The following is a 27,549-nucleotide window of genomic DNA, read 5'->3' on the forward strand; positions in this document are numbered from 1 at the left end:
TTCTTGTCACTCACCTATGTAAATACACAGAAGAACATGTGTATTTTTTAAAGAACATATGGATAACTAGTATTTACTACTTAAATATATCAAAAAAATAAATGTTATGTTTTGTAGTGTTCTGAATACATCACACTTTCAAACCTCCCATACTTTGACTCAGTGACACATAACACAGTTAAATGCCACCCTGTCTCTGTGAAGTGTCCCGCAGGTTGACTTAGGCTTTTAGCATCTTGTACATACAGTACTTGCTAATAAGCAGAGCAACAGATGAGTGGGTAATTTCTGTCAAATGTTTCCCAAATCAAATCACAGCAAACAAGTACAAGTAGACTATTTTCACAGTAGAACCAAAGACAAACACTAGTCTTTTTAAAAAGTTACTTTTCTGGTTTTACAAAAGCCTATTTATTTGATTCCACAATTCTGTGCAACCTGTTTAACTTTTTAAAAGGTATTTGTTTTTGAATAGGCAGCAGTAACCAAAAAATGAGGCAAGGGCAACAAAATAACTGAAAGAAAATTTAAATTGAGTATCTGATAATTAAAATTAGAAAGTTTATTTATACCATATTAGCCTAGAAGATGCTTTTAATCAATATAGATCTCAATGCCTAAGAAATAAATGTTCACTATTCTTCAGAATAAACTTGTCTTCAAAAATATCAATGTTGTTTTACTAACCATTTTATTTGTTACTATAGGGTACTATTACTGTATCCTAATTAGAAATGTCTATCAAAAGTTCTAAGTAAAAATTAAAAATTAAGTTTTGGCACTTAACTGTCATTTCTGTGGCAAGTTTATTCAGATAGAAGAAATTATTTCTCAATCAGTAACTTAGAAATAAATATTTGTGGCTAAAATAAATTATAAAACAATCAGAGCCTTCTGTCATGTGAGGACACAGTGAGAATACTGCCAGGAAGTGGGTCCTCATCAGATACCAAATCTGCAAGCACGATGACCTTGGACTTCCCAGCTTCCAGAACAGTTGGAAATAAATATTTGTTGTTAAAGCCACTTAAACTATGGTATTTTTGTTATAGCAGCCTGAGCAGACGAAGAAAGAACAGATGTGGTTGACACCACTTCTTCTCCCCTCTTTTTCTCTTGAAAGCAGACTTGATGTCCAGAGTTCTGAAAACTACTTTTTAACCATGAAGTATATTACAAGAGGTCTCAGAGTCTTGGCCTGGACTTTGATGCCATCACTCCCTATCTCCAAATTTCTTGCTGTGAGGGAAAAAAAAAAAAAAAAAATCAGAGAGGGAATTTCCTGGCAGTCCAGTGGTTAGGACTCTGTGCTTCTACTGCAGGGGACATGGGTTCGATCCCTGGTTGGTGAAGTAAGATCCTACAAGCTGCGTAGCAGAGCCAAAAGGAAAAAAAGACAACCAGAGAATCATGGTGCTAACATGACTTTTAAGATCACCTAGGCCAACCTTTGCTAATGCAGAAGTAATCTCTACAATACTCTGACAATAGTTCCAATGATCTTAATATTTCAATTTTTAAAATGCCTAAATATTTCTAGACTATCTACTATGTATAGGACAATGTAGGTAAAGTGTCTGTAATAACTATACTCAGGAGAAGTTACTTTTTCTGTATATGCCTAAGTCAAAGGACTTATTGAAGAACTTTTTGGAACTTTTTGGAAGTTTTATTTAGCATAATTTGGCTCCAACAGTAAGGACAATAATTTGAATGCACAAAAGAGAATTTTAAACAGCTAGGCTTTGCAATTTGACCTTTAGCATACTTATCTATCCACCATCCAACCAACCAACAAATATCCAATACCTACTGCAGCCCAGTAGTTTAGTGGGGGAATTAAAGCAATAGGTTAGTTAGGTAAAACACTGAAAGTACTATGAGAGGAGAAGGACAGTATGCTGTGGGAAGACATAAAATGGGTACAGTCCAAACTTGGGTGTCATAAAAGGCATTCCTGAATTGAAACTTGAAAGATGAATAATGGTAGCCAGGCAATAGAAGAGAAAGAGAGTGCCAAGCAAAGAGGCAGCTTTCAAGAACGCCTGGAGAAAATGCCTTTTGCATAACAAACTCAAGGTGTTCAGTATGGTTCTAAAAGGAAAAGATTAGACTGGTAAAATAAGGAGCAGCCAGATTACAAGGCCCTGTATGTTAGAAACTTTAGTCATTTCAAGAACTTTAGACAGAGCCACTAAAGGCTTTTTTTTTTTTTTAATACATTCTGACTTTTTAATTTATTTATTTATTTTTGGCTGTGTTGGGTCTTCGTTTCTGTGTGAGGGCTTTCTCTAGTTGAGGCGAGCGGGGGCCACTCTTCATCGCGGTGCGCGGGCCTCTCACTGTCGCAGCCTCTCTTGTTGCGGAGCACAAGCTCCAGACGCGCAGGCTCAGTAGTTGTGGCTCACAGGCCTAGTTGCTCCGCGGCATGTGGGATCTTCCCAGACCAGGGCTCGAACTCGTGTCCCCTACATTGGCAGGCAGATTCTCAATCACTGCGCCACCGGGGAAGCCCCTAAAGGCTTTTAAGTGTGGAAATGATCTGCCATTTTGGAGAGATCCAGGTACAGTGTGGTGGACAGTTTATAGCTTGGCAATACGGGAAGCAGACAGATCAGTTATAGGACAGTTTCAGTTGTACAATCATTTATTCAGAAATTTTCAATGGGACTTCGCTGGTGGCGCAGTGGTTAGGAATCCACCTGCCAGTGCAGGGGACACGGGTTCAAGCCCTGGTCCGGGAGGATCCCACATGCCGTGGAACAACTAAGCCCATGGGCCCCAACTACTGAGCCTGCACTCTAGAGCCTGCAAGCCACAACTACTGAAGCCCGAGGGCCTAGAGCCCGTGCTCTGCAACAAGAGAAGCCACCACAATGAGAAGCCCATGCATCACAATGAAGAGTAGCCCCTGCTCACTGCAACTAGAGAAAGCCCACACGTAGCAATGAAGACCCAATGCAGCCAAAAATTAATTAATTAATTTTTTAAAAAAAGAAAGAAAGAAAGAAATTTTCAATGGTTACTTCCTATGTGCCAGGCCTGGTATTCAGTGTGAATGAAAGAAGTTCCAGCTCTTCAGAGTAGTAAAAATAGATTTGAAAAAAAGTAAAGAGATTCCAGATACATTTAAAAGTTGAAAACAAAAGAAGGCAGCAATGGGGATGAAGGAGAGAGAACAGCTAAGAATGGTGACCTGGTATCTGGCTAGGTATATAGTGGTATCCCTCACGAAGACTGGGAACAGAGGATGAGAAAGCTTGGAAGTTAAGTTCAGTTTTGGACATGTCGGGAGACATTCATGTCCAATAAACAACAGTAATATGGATCTGAAACCCCAGGGAGAGATCTAGCCTTAACAGGCTGTTCTTAATAGCCTGTCAGCTCCGTGAGGGAAGAATCTTGTCTGTTTTACTCACCACTGTATCCCCAACAGACACAGTACCAGGTCCACAGTGGGCACTCAATAAATACCTGTTAAATGAATGAATGAGATATACATTTTGGAATACTCAACAAATGGTAAATTGAACTGATCAGAACGGATAACACGAGCTACGCAGTGTGCAGAGTGAGAACTTACGAGGATCTTAGAAAGAGCACCAAGGAACATCAAAGCTAATGTGACTAAGAAGAATCCACAGAGCAGTCAGATAAGTAAGAGGAAAATCAAGAGATTTCAAAGTCAGAGAACCAAAATATAATGTTTCTTAAAGAAAGAGTGAGCAAAAGAGTCAAATGTTGCTGAGAAGTCAAGTATGAGAAGGTGTAAGACAGAAAATAGAAGAAATGCATTTATGAGAGTTATTCACTTTTGTGAATTTTCTTACTTGCTGTTTTTTTTTTTTTGGCCACACCATGCGGCTTGCGGGACTTTAGTTCCCCGACCATGGATTAAAACCACACCTCAGCAGTGAAAGCACATAGTTCTAACTACTGGATCGCCTCGGAATTCCCATCACTTTTGTGAATTTTTAGGAATATGAGTAGGCTGGGACTTCCCTGGTGGCACAGTGGTTAAGAATCTGCCTGCCAATGCAGGGGACACGGTTTTGATCCCTGCTCCAGGAAGATCCCACATGCCACAGTGCAACTAACCCTGTGCACCACAACTACTGAGCCTGCACTCTAAAGCCCGTGAGCCACAACTACGGAGCCCACGCATTGCAACTACTGAAGCCCACATGCTCTATGGCCTGTGTGCTGCAACTACTGAGCCTGCATGCTGCAACTACTGAAGCCTGTGTGCCTAGAGCCCGTGCTCCACAACAAGAGAAGCCACCACAATGAGAAGCCCACGCATTGCTACGAAGAGTAGCCCCCGTTCGCTGCAACTAGAGAAAGCCCACACGCAGCAACAAAGACCCAATGCAGCCAAAAATAATTAAAAAAAAAAAAAAAAAGAATTACCCACAAAAAATGAAATAAAAAAAAAAAAGAATCTGCCCGCCAATGCAGGAGGCACGGGTTCAATCCCTGGTCTAGGAAGATCCCACATGCTGCAGAGCAACTAAGCCCATGTGCCATAACTACTGAGCTTGCGCTCTAGAGCCTGCAAGCCACAACTACTGAAGCCCACGCACCTAGAGCCTGTGCTCCACAGCAAGAGAAGCCACCGCAATGAGAAGCCCGTGCACCACAACAAAGAGTAGCTCCTGCTCGCCGCAACTAGAGAAAGCCTGCATGCAGCAACGAAGACCCAATGCAGCCAAAAGTAAATAAATAACTAATAAAATAAAAATGAAAATGAAAAAAAAAAGAATATGAGTAAGAGAAATTCTATTATACCTAAAGTTTCATATCTAAATAATTACTCTTCATATCTAAATGATGAGATGAATTATTTCCTGCATGGACAGCTTCCCTTTTATAAATTTGCTTGTTCCATCTAAAGTGCCTGCCTCTTTACTCTGTATCACCTCACCTTTTTTATTTCCCGTGTAACACCTATTACAATCTGTAATTAACTGGTTTGTTTATTCTTTATTACAATATAAACTCTAAGAAAGCAAGGGCTACCTTACTTGTCTGATCTGTTTGTAGCCACATTCTCAGAGTCTAGAACAGTGCCTGGCTCAATATAAATTTGTTCTTTCTGATTATTCATGTCTCCTGTTTATCTACCTATGGGAACGGGATAGGAAAGAACTAGAAGATCATGGAGTTTCTGCCCAGCCATTAAAAAATACCTGCAGGAAGAGCAAGTGAAAATACATTTTAAAGGACAATAACAGAATCCAGAATCACAAAAATCCTAGACCCATCCCCTGTGGAGAATCCAATCAACAGGACCTCAAATTACAAGGAAAAAATTCTTCTCAGGCTCTATAAATCCTAGTGGAGCAGGTAAGCAGTCAGAAACAAGGTAAAAAAGTTACCAGAGAAAACATTAAATGTAGGATAGTTTCTCAATTTCTGCATCTCTAAGTTTCAAAGGGGAAAAATAATCCATGGTATTTTTATACTATAATCTTAAATAAAAATTTTTAACCAATTTTAATTGTTTTATAAATCTCAGATTTAAATTTCTTACAGAAAAGTAGCTAAACTGCAATCATTTCTTCCTTCCAGGTGAGTGACATTAGTTCACTATAAAAATATTAACTTACCTCTATAACTGACATGTACTCTGTTCCTAAACATTAATTCAAATGGAATATTAGATATTAGAAAATGTTCTCCTATGTAAATAAAATTGTGGTTATATGGTACAATGCTTTCATTTTTAGGATAAGTACTTTAAGTACTGAAGGGTGATGTGTCATAACATCTGCAATTTACTTTGAAATGGTTCAGCAATTTAAAAATATGCGTATGTATGTATATATTTTGTCATATGTATGTGGTGTGTAGGTAGATAAATAAAAGAACTACTGAATCCAGGTAACAAATATATAGATAATAAACATACTTTTCATTTTTCTGTATTTTTGAAAATTTTCCTAATAAAAAGCTGGGGGTGGTTTACTGAAAAAGTTTACTGACCTCAAAAATAAAAGGGGGGGAACTCCCTGGTGGCGCAGTGGTTAAGAATCCACCCGCCAATGCAAGGTACATGGGTTCGATCCCTGGTCCAGGAAGATCCCACATGCCACAGAGCAACTAAGCCCGTACGCCACAACTACTGAGCTTGTGCTCTAGAGCCCGCGAGCCACAACTACTGAGCCCATGAACCACAACTACTGAAGCACATGCACCACAACTACTGAGCCTACACGCCGCAACTACTGAGGCCTGCCCACTCTAGGGCCGGTGCGCCGCAACTACTGAGCCCACGAGCCACAACTACTGAGCCCATGCGCCTACAGCCCGTGCTCCACAACAAGAGAAGCCACCGCAATGAGAAGCCCGTGCACCGCAACGAAGAGTAGCCCCTGCTCGCCACAACTAGAGAAAGCCTGCACGCAGCAATGAAGAACCAACGCAGCCACAAAATAAATAAATAATAATAATAAAATAAATTATGTAGCAGAGTACATGATACAGAGCAGGTACTCAAAAGTTTTAATTCACCACCTTCCTCTTAAAAAATAAAAACGGTATTTTTAAAGTTCCCAATAATAATTCTAAATCCTCAACTTAGAAACTTCTCTATTGTATTAACATGTAAATTCCCATGGCTCAGTTCAAACGTTTTCAGCAGAACTATGCCAAACTATTAGACACGAAAATTCTTTTTTTCTTCCCTTGAAATGTACTGTTTATTATTTTTTCTTTTAATTTTTTTTTTTTTTTTTTAATGAGGATCTTGAATCAGATGCGTATGTTTGATTGATTGATTGATTGATTGATTTTGGCTGTGTTGGGTCTTCGTTTCTGTGCGAGGGCTTTCTCCAATTGTGGCAAGCGGGGGCCACTCTTCATCGCGATGCGCGGGCCTCTCTCGTTGCGGAGCACAGGCTCCAGACGCGCAGGCTCAGCAGTTGTGGCTCACGGGCCCAGCCGCTCTGCGGCATGTGGGATCTTCCCAGGCCAGGGCTCGAACCCGTGTCCCCTGCATTAGCAGGCAGATTCTCAACCACTGCGCCACCAGGGAAGCCCTCTTTTAATTTTTATTGGAGTACAGTTGATTGAAAATGTTGTGCTAGTTTCTGCTGTACAGCAAAGTGAATCAGTTGTACATATACATATATCCACTCTTTTTTAGATTCTTTTCTCATATAGGTCATTAGAGAGTATTTCCTGTGCTATACAGTAAGTCCTTATTAGTTATCTATTTTATATATAGTAGTGTGTATATGCCAATCCCAATCTCCCAATTTATCACTTCCCCCATTTCCCCCCCGGTAACCATAAGTTTGTTTTCTACATCTGAGACTCTATTTCTGCTTTGTACATAAGTTCATTTATACCATTTTTTAGATTCCACATTTAAGCAATATCATATATTTGTCTTTCTCCATCTGACTTACTTCACTTAGTATGATAATCTCTAGATCCATCCATGTTGCTGCAAACGGCATTATTTCATTCTTTTTATAGGCTAATATTCCACTGAATATATGTACCATATATTCTCTGCCCATCCCTCTGTTGATGTACATTTAGGTTGCTTCCATGTCTTGGCTATTGTAAACAGTGTTGCAATGAATGTGGGGGTGCATGTATCCTTTCAGATTATGGTTTTCTCCAGATATATGCCCAGGAGTGGAATTGCTAGATCATATGGTAGTTCTATTTTTAGTTTTTTAAGGAACCTCCATACTGTTCTCCATTGTGGTTGTACCAATTTATATTCCCACCAACAGTGTAGGAGGGTACCCTTTTCTCCACACCCTCTCCAGCATTTACTGTTTGTAGATTTTTGATGAAGGCCATCCTGACTGCTGTGAGGTGTTACCTCATTGCAGTTTTGATTTGCATTTCTCTGATAATTAGTGATGTTGAGTATCTTTTCATGTGTTTTTTGGCAATCTGTATGTCTTCTTTGGAGAACTGTCTATTTAGATCTTCTGCATTTTTTGACTGTCGTAGCAACCCTTATCGGTCACTTTGTTTGCAAGTATTTTCTCCCATTCTGTGGGTTGTCTTTTCGTTTTGTTTATGGTTTCTTCCGCTGCGCAGAAGCTTTTAAGTTTAACTAGGTCCCATTTGTTTATTTTTGTTTTTATTTTCATTACTCAAGGAGGTGGATCAAAAAAGATATTGCTGCGATTTATGTCAGAGTGTTCTGCCTATGTTTTCCTCTAAGAGTTTTATACTGTCCAGCCTTACATTTAGGTCTTTGATCCATTTCAAGCTTATTTTTGTGTATGGTGTTAGAGAGCGTTCTAATTTCATATTTTTACGTGTAGCTGTCTAGTTTTCCCAGCACCATTTATTGAAAAGACTGCCTTTTCTCCATTGTATATTCTTGCCTCCTTTGTCATAGATTAATTGATCATAGGTGCATGTGTTTATTTCTAGGCTTTCTATCCTGTTCCACTGATCTATTTTTCTGTTTTTGTGCCACTACCATACTGTTTTGATTACTGTAAGCTTTGTAGTACAGTCTGAAGCCAGGGACCCTGATTCCTCCAGCTCCACTTTTCTTTCTCAGAATTGCTTTGGCTATTCAGGGTCTTTTTTGTTTCCATATAAATTTTAGATATTTTTGTTCTAGTTCTGTGAAAAATGCCATTGGTAATTTGATAGGGATTGCACTGAATCTGCACATTGCCTTGGGAAATATAGTCCTTTTGACAATACTGATTCTTCCAACCCAAGAACACGGTATATCCTTCCATCTGTTTGTGTCATCTCTGATTTCTTTCATCAGTGCCTTATAGTTTTCAGATTAGAGGTCTTTTGTCTCCTTAGGTACGGTTATTCCTAGGTATTATTTTTTTTTTGACTTGATATAGGCAGTTTTATTTTAGATTACATGGGCTTCTACTAGAAGTGTAAACCAACTGAGTTATCACCATACCACCCCTTAAGCAAACCCTGGGATTTACTATCCTGATGTCTAGTCTGATGTTACTACACCCTACCCTGCAAGGCAGTGGAGGGGGCGGTGGGATGTCTCCACAGGTCTGGTAGGCAAGAGCCTCCCTGCCCAAAACCTGGCCCTTGGGTCTGTGGTTTTGAAGGGACAATCCTATCAGCACACTTAACAAGAGGGATGAATCAAAATACTGCTACTTTAGAAATCCAGACGTGTGATTAAGAGAATGCACATTTAGGCTTTAATGACTAAAGCAGCTACTTGAGAAACCATAGCTTCCCGATTCCTGGACCCATTTTTATCCACACTTTATTTTTCCCTATTCCCATCACATCTATAGTTACCAAAACCTGTCATTCTTTTTGATGTGATGGTAAATAGGATTGTTTCCCAATCTTAGAGGGAATGATTTCGGCTTTTCACAGTGCAGAATGATGTTAGCTGTGGGTTTGTCATATACAGCCTTTATTATGTTGAAGTAAGTTCCCTCTATTCCCACTTTCTGGAGAGCTTTTATCATGGGTGTTGGGTTTTATCAAAAGCTTTTTCTGCATCAATTAAGATGATCATATGCTTTTTATTCTTCACTTTGTTAATCTGGTATATCACACTGATTGATTTGTGGATACTGAAGAATCCTTGCATCCCTGGCATCAATCTCACTTGATCATGGTGGATGATCCTTTTAATGTATTGTTGAATTTGGTTTGCCAGTATTTTGTTGAGGATTTCTGCGTCTATGTTCATCAGTGATATTGGCCTGTAATTTTTATGTGTGTGTGATATCTTCTCTGGTTTTGGTATCAGGCTGATGGTGGCCTCATAGAATGAGCTTGGGAGTATTCCTTCCTCTGCAACTTTCTGGAAGAGTTTCAGAAGGGTAGGTGTTAACTCTTCCCTAAAAGATTGCTAGAACTCCCCTGTGAAGCCATCTGGTCCTGGACTTTTGTTTGTTGGAAGTCTTTTAACCACTGTTTCAATTTCAGCACTTATGCATGGTCTGTTGACATTTTCTATTTCTTCCAAGTTCAGTCTTGGAAGGTTGTGCTTTTCTAAGAATTTGTCCATTTCTTCTAGGTTGTCCATTTTATTGGCATGATAGTTGCTTGTTGTAGTCTCTTATGATCCCTTGTATTTCCTTTGTGTCAGTTTTAACTTCTCCTCTTTCATTTCTAATTTTATTGATTTGAGCCCTGTCCCCTTTTTTTCTTGATGAGTCTGGCTAAAGGTTTACCAATTTTGTTTATCTTCTCAAAGAACCAGCTTTTAGTTTCATTGACCTTTGCTATTGTTTTCTTCTCTCTATTTCATTTATTTCTGTTCTAATCTTTATGATTTATTTCCTTCTACTAACTTTGGGTTCTGTTTGTTCCTCTTTCTCTAGTTGCTTTAGGTGTAAGGTTAGGTTGTTTATTTGAGATTTTTCTTGTTTCCTCAAGTAAGATTGTACTGCTATAAACTTCCCTCTTAGAACTGCTTTTGCTGTGTCCCAGAGGTTTTAGACCATTGTGTTTTCATTATCATTTGTCTGTAGGTATTTTTTTCTTATTTCCTCTTTGATTTCTTCAGTGATCCACTGGTTGCTTAGTAACATATTGCTTAGCCTCCATGTGTTTGTGTTTTTAACAGTTTTTTTCCTGTAACTGATTTTCTTCTTTTCTTTTGGCCGTGTCATGCGGCATGTGGGATCTTAGTTTCCCCGACCAGGGATGGAACCCGCACCCCCTGCATTGGAAATGCAGAGTCTTAACCACTGGACCACCAGGGAAGTCCCTCCTGTAATTGATTTCTAATCTCATAGCGTGTGGTCAGAAAAGATGCTTGATATAATTTCAATTTTCTTAAATTTACCGAGGCTTGATTTGTGGCCCAAGATGTGATCTATCCTGGAGAACATTCTGTATGCACTTGAGGAGAAAGTGTATTCGGCTGCTAAGTCCATCTGGTCTAATGTGTCATTTAAGGCCTGTGTTTCCTTATTGATTTTCTGTCTGGATGATCTGTCCATTGATGAGACTGGGGTATTAAAGTCCCCCACTATTATTGTGTTTCTGTCGATTTCTCCTTTTATTGCTGTTAGCATTTGCCTTATATACTGAGGTGCTCCTATGTTGGGTGCATATATATTTACAAATGTTATATCTTCTTCTTGGATTGATCCTTTGATTATTATGAAGTGTCCTTCTATGTCTCTTGTAACATTCTTTATTTTGAAGTCTATTTTGTCTGATATGAGTATTGCTACTCCAGCTTTCTTTTGATTTCCATTTGCATGGAATATCTTTTTCCATCCCCTCACTTTCAGTCTGTATGTAGACACCAGAATTCTTAAGTGAATTCCACAGACTTGTATTAAAGCTAATAACAAAATATCACTGGCCAAAACTTCAAAATGTATAGAATTTACATACATATATTTCTTTTTTATATTTATTTATTTATTTATTTTTGGCTGCATAGGGTCTTCATTGCTGTGTGCAGGCTTTCTCTAGTTGCAGCAAGCAGGGGCTACTCTTCGTTGCAGTGCGCGGGCTTCTCATTGTGGTGGCTTCTCTTGTTGCAGAGTGCCGGCTCTAGGCATGCAGGCTTCAGTAGTTGTGGCACAAGGGCTCAGTAGTTGCGGCTCGCAGGCTCTAGAGCGCATGCTCAGCAGCTGTGGCACACAGGCTTAGTTGTTCCGCGGCATGTGGGATCTCCCCGGACCAGGGATCGAACCCGTGTCCCCTGCACTGACAGGCGGATTCTTAACCACTGCGCCACCAGGGAAGTTCTACACACATATATTTCTAAATGTCAGCTTTTTGAATAAACACATTGTATACATTTTTAAATTGGGTCTATGCTGATATTTCTTATCTCAACCTAGTAATTTACTTAGGTAACATCTATACTCATTATGAGTGCGGAGCAGGGCAAAAAAAAAAAAAAAAAAGTGTTTTTAAAACAACTCAACCATTGGTCAAGGGAACAAAAGAACAGGTATTTGGCTACAGTCTAATACTAGCTCTCCTGGGAACCAAAAGGTTCCATGTGATTTAAGTATGCAGTGTGTAGTTAAAGGTAAGCTAAGGAGTCCAAGAAACTTACATACCAAACATAGGCACCGAATTGGATCAGTGACCGATGGCTTATACCACAGTAATCTAGTGAGTAGTTCTTATTCTACTAATCCATCTTGGTACCTTACCCATTTTGATAGTCTCCTTTGTGATTTTAAATAAGTAAAATGTGAATGTCACCATCCCAAGGACATATAATGTATCTCAGTTAGATACTTAAATTCAGAAATCTCTAAAGGTAAAGGGTAAGATCTGTCTTAATACTAAACAATGGTTAACTAACTGATTACCATTTCACAAGGTAACACACACCCCCTCCCACCAATGTACACACATTCCCCTAGAGAACAAATATACTGTTCATTTCAGAAAGTGCCTGGAAGTAGGGATTGACTAGACGCAAGGACATATCTACTCTGACTAGGGGCAGTGTGAAGCTTATTTCAAATAGTTCTGCAAGAAAAAACAATGGTATTTTTTAAAATATGTATTTTAAGTGTATTTTAAAATGTACTCATTTTATATACAAAATAATTTGGGCATACAGAGATCAATGAAGCACTAAAGTGTATTTTGAGCATTCTAAAACTTAGAAATTAAGAGGTAACATAACATTCTGAAAAGCTGCTGACCCTTGCTCTAACTGAACCAAGAGAGAAATGAAGTCAGCACCTCAGTCAATCCTTGGAGCAAAAATCTTTAATTCCCTGAACATACCACAAGATACTGGTTTCAAGGAAAAAAATATGGTGGCAAATATATAAAGTGAAATTTTCACAGAAGAAAAAATCAAGTTAGCCTATTTAAAACAAATGCAAAGACTTCCCTGGGATCCAGTGGGTAAGACTCCACGCTCCCAATGAAGGGGGCCACGGTTCGATCCCTGGTCAGGAAACTAGACCCCACATGCATGTTGCAACTATGAGCCTGCATGCCGCAACTAAAAAAAGATCCTGCATGCTGCAACTAAAGATCCCACAAGCCGCAATGAATATCCCATGTGCCGCAACAAAAACCCGGCATGGCCTAAATAAATGTTTAAAAAAAAAACAACACTGAACAGGTGCCACAGAGAGACTTCACTTTTTAAAAGTGTTTGAAAACTTTATGTCAAATGTTAACAACTAATGGACCTACTAACAGATCATCTGTGCATATAAACAAACTACTTTTCCCCTACTGCTCCACTTAGTTTCCTGAACAGGGATGGAACCCATGACCCCTGCAGTGGAAGCTCAGACTTGTAACCACTGGACCACCAGGGAATCCCCATAATCTACTTAATAGCGAATTAAATTTCTTTTGACACTAGAGTAATAGAATTAAGGCTAAAAATCTGAATAAACATCATAATTACCAAGTTAAATAAGAACTGTGCTAAAGACACAAAATAAACTTAATGTTGAAGCAAATAGGGAATTTCCACTTTTAGCATCCTAAGTCCTCAATAGCCACCATCAACAAATATAAGCTGAAGTATTCAAAATTACTCTTCACTCCTGTCTTGATAAAAAAAATCATAAAACTAAATTGAAAAGACTTCAAATATTCCTTTTTAAGTGTTTATTAAAGAAGTGAACTTTCATTGTAAATTATTTTGCAAACAAATCAAAATTAATTTCCTTAACTTTTGATTAAAATACTTTTATGAATCAGTGAGAACTATAACATCGATTTTAAAAAATCAGTATCAATGCCTGCTTTCCTGCCCACAAATCTTATCACTCACTCCCATGTTCATAGACTTCCAAAGAAAACAACCTGATTAAAGTCTTAATATAAAACATCCATTTTGTTACTTCTTTAAGTGGTGATTTATTGGAGAAAAGTTAATTAGAATATTCTCAGTAATATCTCTCATCTCTGCACTTAATCACCCCAGTCTTTTTCAGACAAAAAGCCACAGAAAAGCAGTCATAAAATCACATAATCACAACATCTTCTTCCCAGCAAAGATATTCTCTCTTCATATATGCTTCTACCACTCACGGAGGATGAAGAGGGTACATCTTCATTTTTATGTGCAATCTCCCTCCACCCAATCATGCTAAATAAACTCTCACTTTGAAACTAAATTCCCTATGTATAACTGAATCACTTTGCTGTACATCTGAAACTAACACGACACTGTAGATCAACTGTATGTCAATAAAATTTTTTTTTTAATTTTTAAAAACTAAATTCCTACAAAAAAAGTTCTTTAATTCATTTGCCTACTTCAGGGAAGTTTTCTTTTTTTTTTTTAATTACTCAAAACAAATCATGTCTATTTTAAAAGAATCAGAACTTACACAAACAAAAACATAAAAAACACTAATATATTCTTCCCCAAGAATAACATCTTTCTCCAGATTTTTTTTTTTTTTGTCCGCACCACTCAGCTTGTGGGATTAGTTCCCCAACCAGGTGTTGAAGCCGGGCTCCAGCAGTGAAAGCACCGAGTCCTAACCACTGGACCGCCAAGAAATTCCCCCTCCAGATTTTTTTTAAATTATTGATTTACAGGTAAATTGTTCATAGATTCACAAGGCTTACTCTGGATAGAGTAGACAGGAAAAGTCTAGCAGAAGAAGTGAAATTTAAGCTGAGCCAAAAGTGAGGAGCTAGCCAGGGTGAAGCTCTGAGGGAAGAGCACTCTAGGCCAAGGAAACAGCATGGGCAAAGGCATCAGACAGGACTTGGTTAAAGAATGGAAAAAATATACATGGCTGGAGCAGGGAGCCCAAAGGGGAGAATGGTGAGAGCTATAAAATGATAGATTTCTTGATTAGCATTTGAAGCTGGTTACAAATCTATCTAAAATCAGTCCTCCTTCAGATTGTTTTTATAGACTCAAAACCATCAGGCTAACTCCACACAACAAATTCAATAAGCAATTAAAAAGACAGAAGGTATTCAAATTTAGTACCATTATAATAAAGATTAACTTCCTGATTCCTTGTTGAGAATTCCTGCAAGCAAGAGATTAAAGCACTTCACACCTCCTAAAACATCCTCATTATTTACATATCCTCCTAAATTTCCACAAAGGTGCTCAGAATTTACTTAACTCTCTCTGGTGATGGTCAATTTCCATACTTTCAAATATTCTTGCTGTAAATACCCTGAGGCATTTTTGCTGTAATACCAGACTGTTTATGGAAATAGTCTTCGTATTAAAGGCCACAAACACTCAAAGAAAATTAAACACAGAATCATTTCTGCATATTGGACTAAGACTGAATTTCTGAGTACCTGGGTAAAACTTGATTTATGATCTTACATGAAAACTGACAACAAGATGGTTTTACATTTATGGTCTGGAAGTTGGCTCATCTAGCATCACATCAATGTTCTGTATTCTCAGATCATGGCCCTTTGCCCAAAGGTTTCATTATAGAAAATTTACAGACATATTTGAAAAAGCATAAATTACAAAGAAAGTCATTGGATAATCTATTTTTTTAAAGTCATTTACTTAAGAAATTAATATACAATCCAGAGTCTAGCAGCTTAGTTTTATTTTCTGATTCTGCAACCTGTGGCAGATGGTTTTCTGGGCACGTGTGACCCTGGCATTTTGCCTATGTTTACATGGACTGACAGGAGTTTAAGGCTGAAAGGAGTAATTTCTTTTATCTGCAGTAACAGGTCATGCTGGGCCTGTTCCTCACCTGTGTGTATATTTGGTCAATTCCACAGTCTTTCCATTTACATCCACACAATGGCAAGGACCTGTCTGAGCATGAAGACATGGCAAGTCATCTCAGGAGTAGTAGTATATAACCTCCGTTCCATAAACAGTTCCGTAAACAGCTAACAAACCAGTGGAAATTTTGATTCCATCCTTAGATTTTCTTTTTCAACCCTTCCTTCCTTATATACTTGGAAATACTCTTGAAATAAAGTCAATTTTGTTTGGCAAATTCAATAGCATTCCTTTGAGACAAATGGATCACAAAATCAGAACTAAAAATCATCATACAGTCAAGCTTCAGGGGGAAAAAAAAAAAACAGGGACTTCCCCGCTGGCACAGCGGTTAAGAATCCACCTGCCAACGCAGGGGACACGGGTCCGATCCCTGGTCCAGGAAGATCCCACATGCCACGGAACAACTAAGCTCGTGTGCCACAACTACTGAGCCTGTGCTCTAGAGCCCGCAAGCCACAACTACTGAGCCCGTGCACCACAACTACTGAAGCCTGCACACCTAGAGCCCTGCTCTGCAGCGAGAAGCCACCGCAATGATAAGCCCGCGCACCGCAACAAAGACTAGTCCCCACTCGCTGCAACTAGAGAAAGCCCGCGCACGCAGCAACAAAGACCCAACGCAGCCCTAAATAAATAAATAAATAAATAAATTTATTTTAAAAAAGAAAGACCTGGTACAAAGGTGTAAGTGACAATAAGTTTAAATGGTGGTACTACTTAGTCTTAGGAAATGAGCTGCACATCCTTAAAACTTTTCAAGTATTGGGGCTTCCCTGGTGGCGCGGTGGTTAAGAATCCGCCTGCCAATGCAGGGCACACGGGTTCGAGACCTGGTCGAGGAAGATCCCACATGCTGCAGAGCAACTAAGCCTGTGTGCCACAACTAGTGAGCCTGCACTCTAGAGCCCGCGAGCCACAACTACTGAGCCTGCGTGCCACAACTACTGAAGCCCGCGCGCCTAAAGCCCGTGCCCTGCAACAAAAGAGGCCACCGCAATGAGAACCCCGCGCACCACAACGAAGAGCAGCCCCCACTCACAACTAGGGAAAGCCCTCGTGAAGCAACGAACACCCAACACAGCCAAAAATAAATAAATAAATAAATAAATTTTAAAAAAGAAAAAAAAACTTTTCAAGTATTTTTGAAATACAACATGTCGTTCCTTCAATAATTAGTTATTTGGCTTCCTTCAATCACCATATATTTAACCAGGTTTGCTAAATGCTTAAGAAACAAAGATGAATAGGACACTTCACCTGTATTGGATAAGTTCCACAGAAATAATGCCTACACATCCTGAAAGCTAAAATCCTCTACTGTCTCAAGAAGTCAAAGACCTGTCACTTGCACTCCTGAGCTGCAAAAGGTTCACAGACTCAAGGTTAGGGCACCGAGGTCACACTGCTGAGGCACTAAAGTTAAAAGCTGGCCAAGAGCACCTGTAAACTGTAGTCTTTGAAAAGGCTTGCCAACTGTCACCCACACCTCCTCAACCTGCCCCTCACCCCGTTCCCGTCCTCTTTATAAATAAACAAAGGGTTTTTAAAGGGAACTGTCCAAGGTTACCACCTGACAAGGAAGAAAGCTTTGATGTGGGATACCAATAAGATAAAATTGCATACTCTCCATATTTACAGAGTATTGTTATACAACATCTAACTGTTGACAAAGTGTCAACCAAGGCACTTAAAACATAAAATAAAACCTCTTTCTCAGTAGGGTTAAAACGTCAACAAGAAACTGGCCGAAAGAGGGAGATCTCTAACTTCCCAAAGCAGCAACCCCCAGGAAAGGTGCTGGAACCAGCGGAAGTTACATATCCAGGGCAGTAGTGTTTAAATGCGCCCACCCCCACCCCGCCCGTGATAAAAGTTTGAACCGCCATCTGACTATCCCACGGTGGTCGGAAACTTCCCTAAACTACAAAAGGCAAGCAGACACCCTAAAATCTCCGCTCTCAGCCAATCCCAGGTGCCCTCAGGCCAGGCTGTGGCTTCCTCCCCGGGCCTTGCTTCCCCCATCTCACTCTCTCCTCCTGGACACTCACTAGCCTGCCTGGGCGTCCAACGCCGGCCGGGGGTCCCGGGACCTCGCGGCCGCCGGGCTCGGTCCGGCTGGCCTCGGCCTCAGGCCTGCCTCCAGGAGGCCGACGCCCCTCCCATCCTGAGACGGACCGCGACCCCCGGCCCCCGGCCCGCCCTCGGGCCGGGCCCTTGCACTCCCAGCCGGCCGGCCCTCACCTCCTCGGCGTGCTTGCGCAGCGCCTTCTCTCGCTCGTACTGGGTGATGAGCTGCTCGTTGTCGTCCCGCAGCAGCTCCAGCTCCACCTGGTGCTCCTGGTCCTGCGCGAACACCGAGTCCAGGTTCTCCAGCACGGCCACCACCAGTGGCATCAGCTCCTTGACCACCTCCTCGTCGTAGCGCCCGATGAGCCGCTCGAACTCGCGGTAGATGGAGCCGGCCAGGCCGGACACCCGCTCCGACATCACGGCCCCGGAGCCGCCGGGCTCCTCCTGGTACACCACACCGTCCTCCAGCTCCATGGTGGCGGGCGGCCGGCCCGGGGCGTCGCCGGCTGAGGGGACGACAAGGGCCCGCACGGGACGGGCCGCTGGGGCTGGGGCTGCGGCTGGGCCCGGCTGGGTGGGGGCCCGGGACGGAGGAGGGGAGGGGTGAAGCAAGCGCACCCAGCCCTACCGCCGCTGCACCAACTGCCAGGGCGGCTAAGCCGCGCGCGCCACACGTCACCCGCGGGGCGGGATCCGCGCCGCGTCGGCCCGTAGGGCGGGGCCCCGCGGGAGGCCAGGCGCGGCCGGGGGCGGGACCAATGCGTCACCCTTCGCCGGCGGAGGCGGCATGGCGTCAACACTCGGCGCCGCGAGGTCGTTGCGTAAGCCAATAGGAAAGACTGCGAGAGGAGGGTGGTGAGAAGTGCCCGCCCCGGGCGCGATTTGTAGGGCGCATCTGAGTGGAAAGGGAGGGGTTCTGGAAGAGTGACTAGAGGTCCAGAATAGCCAAAATTTTATTACTTTTTACAGCTCACAAAGGGCTTTTACATTTGTTCCTCACCACAAGGATGTTTGGTGCGGTAGACGTTTGGCCTTCGTTTCACAGACAAGGAAAGTAGGCCCGGAGAAGTTATGGTTCACTCAAGGTCACGCAGCGAGAACGGGAAGGAGGCTGATCGGGGACTCAAACCAGTTCTGATTGAGAATTCCGTACTCAGAGAAGCGGAAAACAGATGGGAAGGGAAAGCAACCTTAAGTGGGACAAGGTCTGCCTCAGTGATAAGGTGGTCTTGAATAGGATAGAACTATTTGGGGGTTAAAGACAGTATGGATAGCCTTAAACAGAGGCCGTGCAAAGCATTCTGTAGAAGGGTAGAACGAACGCCACATCTTGTGCTTTGGCAAACACGGGTTTCTCTGCTTCCTCTGGCCAACTTGGGAGAGTGGCATTTCCTGGCTCCAGCCACCCTCCTTTCCTCTAATCTTGAAGCAGGGCAGGCTGATGGGGGTTGGGGAGTAGAGGAGGAAAGAGGTGGAGTCACTGGGGTGAGTAAGTCCGATAGTACGTGAGGTCTCAGCCGCCTGGGAGAGAATCACGTGTGGGGAATGACAACACCCAAACCTCAGGCAGGCTGAGTCAAGGATCACTTCCTAGTGTTCTCTTCTAGCTGATACCGAGGGGGGGCCCTCTGGGGCTCCTGGGCAAAAAACCTTTCTCTGTCCTCCATTTCTTTGATTACAGGAAACAGGCTTCATTTAGCCTCCAAGATCTTCCCTGAGTTCCAGTGGGTAGTTTCAAGCAGTTGTTAATTAGGGAAAGAAGGGATTCATCAATACAAGGGAGAAACAGTCAAGAGAAACAGTAGTGGAACCATGGGGCAAGGTCCTGGTTACCCATCAAGGGATACACACAACAATATCTTTGAGCTATTTTGCAGATACTGAAACCTCCTCCAGGTGGGAGAAGTTAACGATGGTATGTTGCCCACAAGCATTTAGACCCCAAACCAGTTGGAACCTGAAGGTTGATGATGTTGATTCCTACTTAACTCACCACCAACCCATCAGAAGAATGTCCACGAGCTGATCACGCCCTCTTTGAAACATTACTATAAAACTTCTCACTATCATCTCCAAGTTAGGACACAGTTTTTCCAGGCAGGAGCCTGTTGTGTCCCCCTTTGCCTGGCAAAGTAATAAAACTATCCTTTTCTACTTCACCCAAAACTCTGTCTCCGAGATTTGATTCAGCACCGATGTATAGAGAAGCTGAGCTTTTGGCATCATAGCCTCTGCAAATGGGGCAGAAGACACTCCCAAAAGCCCCTTATCTCCGCAGTAGGTGACTCAGGAGTACTGTGGCCTCAACTCCTCTAAGAATAGGGCCAGGGAAGGCAAGATTTGGATAAAGAAGGGTTCACTGGGGGAGTCAGCTACCTCCCAGGATCATAGATACCATGGAGACCCACAAAAGCATTATGGAGGTTGGGCAAGGGCCAAGGTATAAAAAGACAAAAATGAAAATACTAAGCCTTACGAGGTCAGACATGACTGAATTTGTGGCCTGTACTCTCCCCCTTTCTCACCCTCACCCTACAGTCACCTTTATATTGTTTGTGTATATGTCTGGATCTTAGTTTCGCCTATCAGCTGGTTCGCCCCAAATGCCCTTTCTTTTCTAAATCTCACATTTGAAAACCAGAAGAGTCTTACTCTGAATCTTTCTTTTCTTTTCTCTTCTTTTTTCTCTTCCTGAGGGCGCTTACTTGGGCAATCTACCTATGTATATGCCTCTATTTTCCTAAGAGTCAGAGGAGCAGGAAAACTTAGGCCAAGGCTTTACTTTGTCTTTGCACAGTATTATCATACACATCAGAAAATTTAGAGAAAAAATGTCTGTTGATTTTCAGGTCTGAGATTATAGTAAAGTCTTCATAGTAAGTATGCTTCTTTAGGTATAAATTCAAGATAGAACTATATGAGATACATATTTATCTTGATTTTAAGCTTCTGCTAGCTCAGTGATCACATTTGTTTAAAATAAAATTCTGCCAAATATCCATCAACTCTTAAATAAAATATGGTGTATGCATATAAAGGAATATTTATTATTTAGCAATAAAAAGAAATGTAGTACATACTACAACATGGATGAACCTGGAAAATATACTTAGTAAAAGAAGCCAGTCACAAAGGACCACATATGAAAGATCAATCATTGCCTAGGGTTGGCTGGAGGAACAAGGGAAAATAAGAGTGAATGCTAATGGGCATGGGTTTCTTTTGGGGCTAATGAAAATGTTCTAAAATTGATTATGGTGATAGATAAACAACGCTGAATATACTAAAAGTCATCAAATTGTACACTTTCAATAGTTGAATTATATGCTATGGGAATTGTATCTCAATGAAGCTGTTATAAATTAAATTTATGGCTATAATGACTTTTAGTAAACCCAATAGAACCACATAACTCAGTGTGATAGAGTGTAAAGAAAACAGTTTTTAAATTGGGAACCTTATACCCTTAGTATGGACTTGTCATTTTGAAGAACTTAGGCCAGAAACAAAAAAAGCTAATGGTTACTGAATACCTACTGGGTACCAGTCACTGTGATAAGGACTGTGAGCCTCAACTTCTTCATCTGTATGATGAAGAGGTGTGTTACAGAATCTGTAAAGACTTCTTGCAATTCTTAAATCCTGTGATTCTGGTTTGTAGGTGGGAGTGAAAGACAGGAGAGAGGGCCTTGAGACTGAGTCCCTTTAGTCGACTCCTAACATTGTAGGCAGTAATACTACCTCCTATACTCAACCCCCTGGATAAATTTCCAGCACCCACCTCTGACCCCACGGGCTGAGATTATTGTTAAAGACTAAGAGTCATTCAGGAAAACAGGTTATGTTGTGGATTTAGAGTAAATGTTTACGGGACTTCCCTGGCAGTCTATTGGTTAAAACTCTGCGCTTCCACTGCAGGGGGCATGGATTCAAACCCTGGTCAGGGAACTAAGATCCCATATGTGCTGTGCGGCACTGCCAAAAAAAAAAAAAAAATAGAGTACATGTTTACTTTTGGTTCCTACAAGGAAGGAAATTCCATTTTAAGATATTCTTTGGCCTTGCACAAATAGTGAGGACACTAACGGGAGCAGCAGAGGGGAGGAGCTGATGAGGGAAGGAAGGGAGGAGTTTCTTCCTAAGCTCAATTACTATAATCACTGGAAGAGCGAAATTGCTGGTCTTGTTGTTTGTCTAGACTTCTGGAACTTTTTTTTTTTTTTTTTTTAAAGATTTATTGATTGATTGATTGATTGATTGCTATGTTGGGTCTTCGTTTCTGTGCTAGGGCTTTCCCTAGTTGCGGCAAGCGGGGGCCACTCTTCATCGCGGTGCGCGGGCCTCTCACTGTCGTGGCCTCTCTTGTTGCGGAGCACAGGCTCCAGACGCGCAGGCTCAGTAGTTGTGGCTCACGGGCCTAGTTGCTCCGCGGCATGTGGGATCTTCCCAGACCAGGGCTCGAACCCGTGTCCCCTGCATTAGCAGGCAGATTCTCAACCACTGCGCCACCGGGGAAGCCCTAGACTTCTGGAACTTTTATAGTTGTTTCTATGTAACTCAATTTCTCTGGTTTCACAAACTACATTTTCCCACATGGGGAGAGTGGGTCGCTGGAAGAGGAAGAGAAAATAGGGCTACTAGTACACAAAACCCTCCATCTATTGCAATGTGAAATGATTAAGTGATTTATCACCCCTTACAAATTAGAACGTGCTCGGTGAGGCAGTCCAACTATGGAATTCAGGGCTCCTGAAAAGTGCCAGAGGACTTTTCTGAGCCCTCAGTTTTTCCTTTGAAAGCCTTTTAAGGTGTCAGGATAAGATGGCTAAATCTGTCCAGGATGAAGTTGCAAGAAGGCCTATTCCTTTGTAGCACCCTCCCCCACCCTCCAGCCCCCCACCCAGAACATCGGACTACCAGAAATGCCTCTAAAATGAGGAGGCTGAACATATGGCTGAAGCAAGAATCCCAATATAGAGTCTGTTTTAGATGGGACCAAGGTATGTTGGTCATATTTGTGTTCAGGTCTATTTTCTCTCCACCTCCTTCTGACCTGAGTTGGTGGAAGAAGTGGAAAAGAAGGCCCATCACCCACCTCTCAGTATACTTTTTTTTTAAATATTTATTTATTTATTATTTATTTATTTTGGCCGCACCGGGTCTTAGTTGCGGCTCGTGGGTTCCTTAGTTACAGCACGTGGGATCTTTAGTTGCAGCGTGTGAACTCTTAGTTGCAACATTCCTGTGGGATCCAGTTCTCTGACCAGGGATCAAACCTGGGCCCCCTGCATTGGTAGCGTGGAGTCTTAGCCACTGGACCACCAGGGAAGTCCCTCGGTATACTTTTTATAGCTGAAGTTCACTCTGGGAATAAAAGACATATTTTCAAAACAGTGGGTTAGTTGGATTTTTTCCCCCAATTATAGACAAAATGTATACTCACTATAGAAAATTGGCTAAATACAGAAAAGCACAAAGAAATTTAAAACCACCCAGAAAATCCCATTTCCAAGATATCACATGGTTAATACTCAACAATCTGTAAGGTGATCCAGGAAATCATTGTCCTTGTGGGAGAAGAATAGAGTGCAAGGGGACCCTCTTTGTCTGGAGCAAGTAAGCATCCAGTGAGACTCACCAGCAAGAAACCTGAATTTTTTTCACCTACCCCATCACCCCTCACTTGAGTCTCCTAGGTAAATAGATGAGAAAGGTATACATTAGATTTTTAGGAAACATCAGACAAACCCAGAGCCCATTTCCAAAAGAGTCTTTAAACAGATTTCACTGGGGATGACACTATCAATCCATTCTAGTTTAGAAATTAATTTTGACATACTTTTTAACAGTCATGCTGGGAAAGGAATGGAGATGAAACTGTCTGATTTTTCTGAATACCAATTAGTTTGTGTATATGATTTGAGGGGAAGGTCTTAATTACCCAAAACATTGCACCTGAAATCCACCATCTTTAAGAACTCAGTGCAATTCAGCCAGCACTTGTTGCCTATTTGATGCTGGTCCTGTGTAAGGCCCAAGTTGAAGGTGGTAGGCCAAGGTCAAGATGAGTCAGGCACAATATTTTCCCCCAAGACAAGCAGTCTAGTGAAGGAGGCAGGTCTGGAAGCATAAGTCTTGTGCAAGTGCAACAATCTAAATACGTATAAAGTGCAGTGATAAAGAAGAAAGAATAGTTAACTCTGTTTGGAGGTTATTTAGGTGAAGTTCTCCTGGAAGATTTTGCCAAGGGGAAGGTAATCTCAGCAGAGGATTGGCTTGGGAGTTAACTCACAGATTCAGATAAGCAGAGAAAAATGATTTATTTGTTTTGTCTAAACCTAATCTGGCCTACTTTCTGAAACCTCACTCACAGAATCGACCAAGTTCAAAGGAAAGCTTGGTCTAAAGGGATTATTGAAACAGTACCTTTAGGTCATGTGCAGTCTCTCTTGGATAAGAATGATGAGTCTTTTCAGCTAATCTCTCCCCTTCCTGGTCCTCCCCTTTAGAGTATTTAGATTATAGGGAAGAAGCATTTCTTCAGCCACTTGATCAAGGTAGGTAAAGGTGAATGGGGTCTTTGGATCCATGAAGTGACCTTTGCTCTTTTCTTCTGGTCTCTGAACAATGTTCCTTGCTTGCCTAGTCTCTAGATATCCAGCTGGCCTTCAAAGTTGAAGTTTTGAGGGACTTCCCTGGTGGTCCAGTGGTTAAGAATCCGTGCTTCCACTGCAGGGGGCGCAGATTCTATCCCTGGTCGAGGAACTAAGATCCCACATGCCATGAGGTGAAGCCAAAAGAAAAAAAAAAATGGATTGAAGTTTTGAGCTACTGGAACTCAGGGTCCATTCTTTTGTCATCACTACCCATCTAACTTGGCCTCTTTGACTCTGATATTACCTGAGATGTCTCTGAGGTCTGGCTATGATGGTAGCCTTCTCTGCAGCCCTCACCTCAGAGCTACCTGCTGCCTACCGCCCATCTCCACCCCAAGTTCCCAGGCCAGATTAAGAAAGCTAAACCTCTGGGACTTCCCTGGTTGTTCAGTGATAAAGAGTCTGCCTTGAAATGCAGGCTATGCAGGTTCGAACCCTGATCAGGGAGCTAGGATCCCACTGAGCCCACATGCCACAACTACTGAGCTCACATGCCTCAACAAGAGCCCCCCTCCCGCAAACTACAGACCCCACGCGCTCTGGAACCTGAGCACCACAACTACACAACCCACGCGCCCTGGAGCCCACGCACCACAACTAGAGGGAAGCCCATGCACCACAACGAAGAGCCTGCACGGCGCAGTGAAAGATCCTGCATGCCTCAACGAAGACCCCGGGTGCTGCAACTAAGACGCGATGCAGCCAAAAATAAATTAAATAAATAAATAAATAATAAATAAAACTTAAAAAAAAAAAGAAAGCTAAACCTCTGAGCTTCCCACCACCCAAGTCCACAACACAGCCAACTTGAGGTACTTGTTCCCTAGGTTGACATGGGGTGGTCTTCAAGGAGCATCATCCTGAGCCCCAGATAAGAGGAGGGTAGAGCCCTCAATGTTATTTTCGTTTATTCAACACTTCTCCTACTCTCTGGGACAAAGCCTGGACTTCCAAAAATGTGGATGCCTGTCTGATAGTTTTATTCTCTATTCCTGTTCTCCTTGCCCCCCTCTTACCAGTCTTTCAGTCTGAAATGTGAGGCCTTTTCCCATGTATTCTTTCTCCATCTCAACTTCAACTCCAAGTTAAATCTTAATAGTGAGCAGAGGTATTTTCTCTACATTTTGGGAGCCCTGCAGGCTAGGCTACCAATATGTTAAAAAGTGGTGGTGGAGGTAGAGTGCTATGGGTAGGGGTCAAGAACTTTGTCTGGTTTGCCAGCCTAATGTCTTGGTGCATGCACTTAAACTGGTCTTAGTAAGATCTTGCTCTTCGCATTCCATCTGTATCTGCCTAATCTCCCTCCCTGCCTCTCCATCCTTTATGTTAAGGTAATGGCAATGGTATGGGTGTGAAAAATATTTTAGAAATCCAGTGGACAGAACTTGGTAGATTTAGAGGATGATAGAAAGGGACCCACAGGTTTCTGGTCTGGGCAAATGGGTAAATGGTGGTATCACCAATCAAGAGAGTTAATTCAGGGGAATTCCCTGGCCGTCCAGTGGTCAGGACATAGAGCTTTCACTGCCAAGGGCCCAGGTTCAATCCCTGGTCAGGGAACTAACATCCCACAAGCCGCCTGGTGTAGCAAAAAAAAAGAGAGAGAGAGAGAGAGAGAGAGAGAGAGAGAGTTAATTCAGGAAGGAAAGGAGGTTTTTTTGTTGTTTTTTTTTTCTTCCTCGAGAAAGCAAGGCAAGGATTTATTAAGTGATAGTACACTCTCAAGGGGAGAGCGGGCAGACTCAGGTGAGTAGCTGTCAGGAAAGTAGCTTTTTAAAATAAAATAATAAGTTCATTTTGGACATTTTTGGTTTGAGGTGCTTCTGACTGGGTCACAAAGAAAGATGGTAGCTGGACAAACCATTCTAAGTCATTAATTTATGAATGTACTTAAGTCTTGTTTGTGGATAATACTCCCAGGAAGAATTGTTTTATGAAATACATGATCCAACATTCACCCTTTATATTTTGTTTAGTCAACTGTTTTCCACCAAATAGCTAGTTGAAACCAGCAACCCTGAGGGAATGGGGAATTTTATTGAGTAAGGGAAAGAATCCTGAGATAATTTTAGAGTTTGTTATTGCTCCTTAGAAAGGCATATTTGGAAAAAGCAGTTAGATTAAGAAAGAACTTTAGTGTTTTCCTCCTCCAATTTTCCTCCCATTTTACAGCTAGGAGAAAAAGTCTGCAAAAGTGAGAAGCTTTGAGCACAAAGCAGAATGAGGGCAATGGCCACAGGAACGGAGGGTGGGGAATGGAGAGCCCAGAAGGTGAGAAATAATCCCCCAAAACTAAAGAAAAAGACCACCTTAAAACAAGGCAAACTTACTTTACAATTTTTCCCAGGATGGGTCTCGTCCCCATAAGACTTTACTACCTGGAGAGGATGCTGGGAACCTATCCTCAGGTTGCCACATCACCAGGGGGTGGCTGACCAAAGAAACTATGTATATGTAATCACTTTGTAAACTGTAAAGTTCAGTTGCAAATATTGTTAACATCAACCTATATTCCTCAGAAAAGTACAAAACCCAGCTCTAAGGAAAAGGCCAATCTACAAGCAGTGAACAGGATATGAACAAACTAAAACACAATAACATACTGTTGAATATGTTCTCTATTTAAGGTATACAGCTTATCTGAAATAAAACAGAAAAAGAGGGACTGTTTGGGAACAAGGTGTGGTGTCTGGTTGGAAGGGAAATAACCCACAGTTCCCTTATGGCCTTTGTCACTTTTTTCCTCCACATATTCATGTATGAAAATGACTCAGCCCTAACACCAGTGGCTTATTTTTAGTAGGGGCAACAGAGCCAGTTGAAAACCTAAGCATAGTAACTATTGCCAATTGACAGCTTTACACGTCAGAAACAGGGAACAGATGCTCATTTGTTCATTTCAGTTTGATATGTGTGACTCAAGAGGCACCAGAGAGTCTGCCTCTTTCTAGATATATATTTGTTCTTTCCTTCTGCCACAGTGCTGGAAACTCCCAGTGGGAAAGTCATTCCTTTGGACACAAGATTTCAGCATTTGGAGGTGCCTTAGAGTGGAGTGAAGTCCAATTCTCTCATTTTACAATTGAGGAATCATGCATAGTTACATGTAAAATTATGGCTGTGTTGGAATTAGTATCTAGAGCTCTG

At 41.7% G+C, this 27,549-nt stretch overlaps 1 protein-coding gene across 4 annotated transcripts in view; it reads right to left on the minus strand.

Annotated features, from left to right (window-relative positions):
- The window catches only part of SPAG9 (sperm associated antigen 9), a 162,874-nt gene extending 144,462 nt beyond the window's left edge, over nucleotides 1-18,412 (minus strand). For 2 of the 4 annotated variants that reach the window (XM_007176485.2, XM_007176482.2), the window contains exon 1: nucleotides 17,918-18,412. In XM_007176485.2, coding sequence (XP_007176547.1) covers nucleotides 17,918-18,220 — 303 coding nt within the window. In that variant the 5' untranslated portion in view covers nucleotides 18,221-18,412. The remainder of the gene's footprint in view (nucleotides 1-17,917) is intronic. The other 2 variants (XM_007176488.2, XM_007176486.2) reach the window with 1 other exon arrangement.
- Nucleotides 18,413-27,549: the final 9,137 nt, after the last annotated feature.

The sequence above is a fragment of the Balaenoptera acutorostrata genome, chromosome 20 (genome assembly GCF_949987535.1).
Source record: "Balaenoptera acutorostrata chromosome 20, mBalAcu1.1, whole genome shotgun sequence".
Classification (NCBI taxonomy): Eukaryota; Metazoa; Chordata; class Mammalia; order Artiodactyla; family Balaenopteridae; genus Balaenoptera; species Balaenoptera acutorostrata.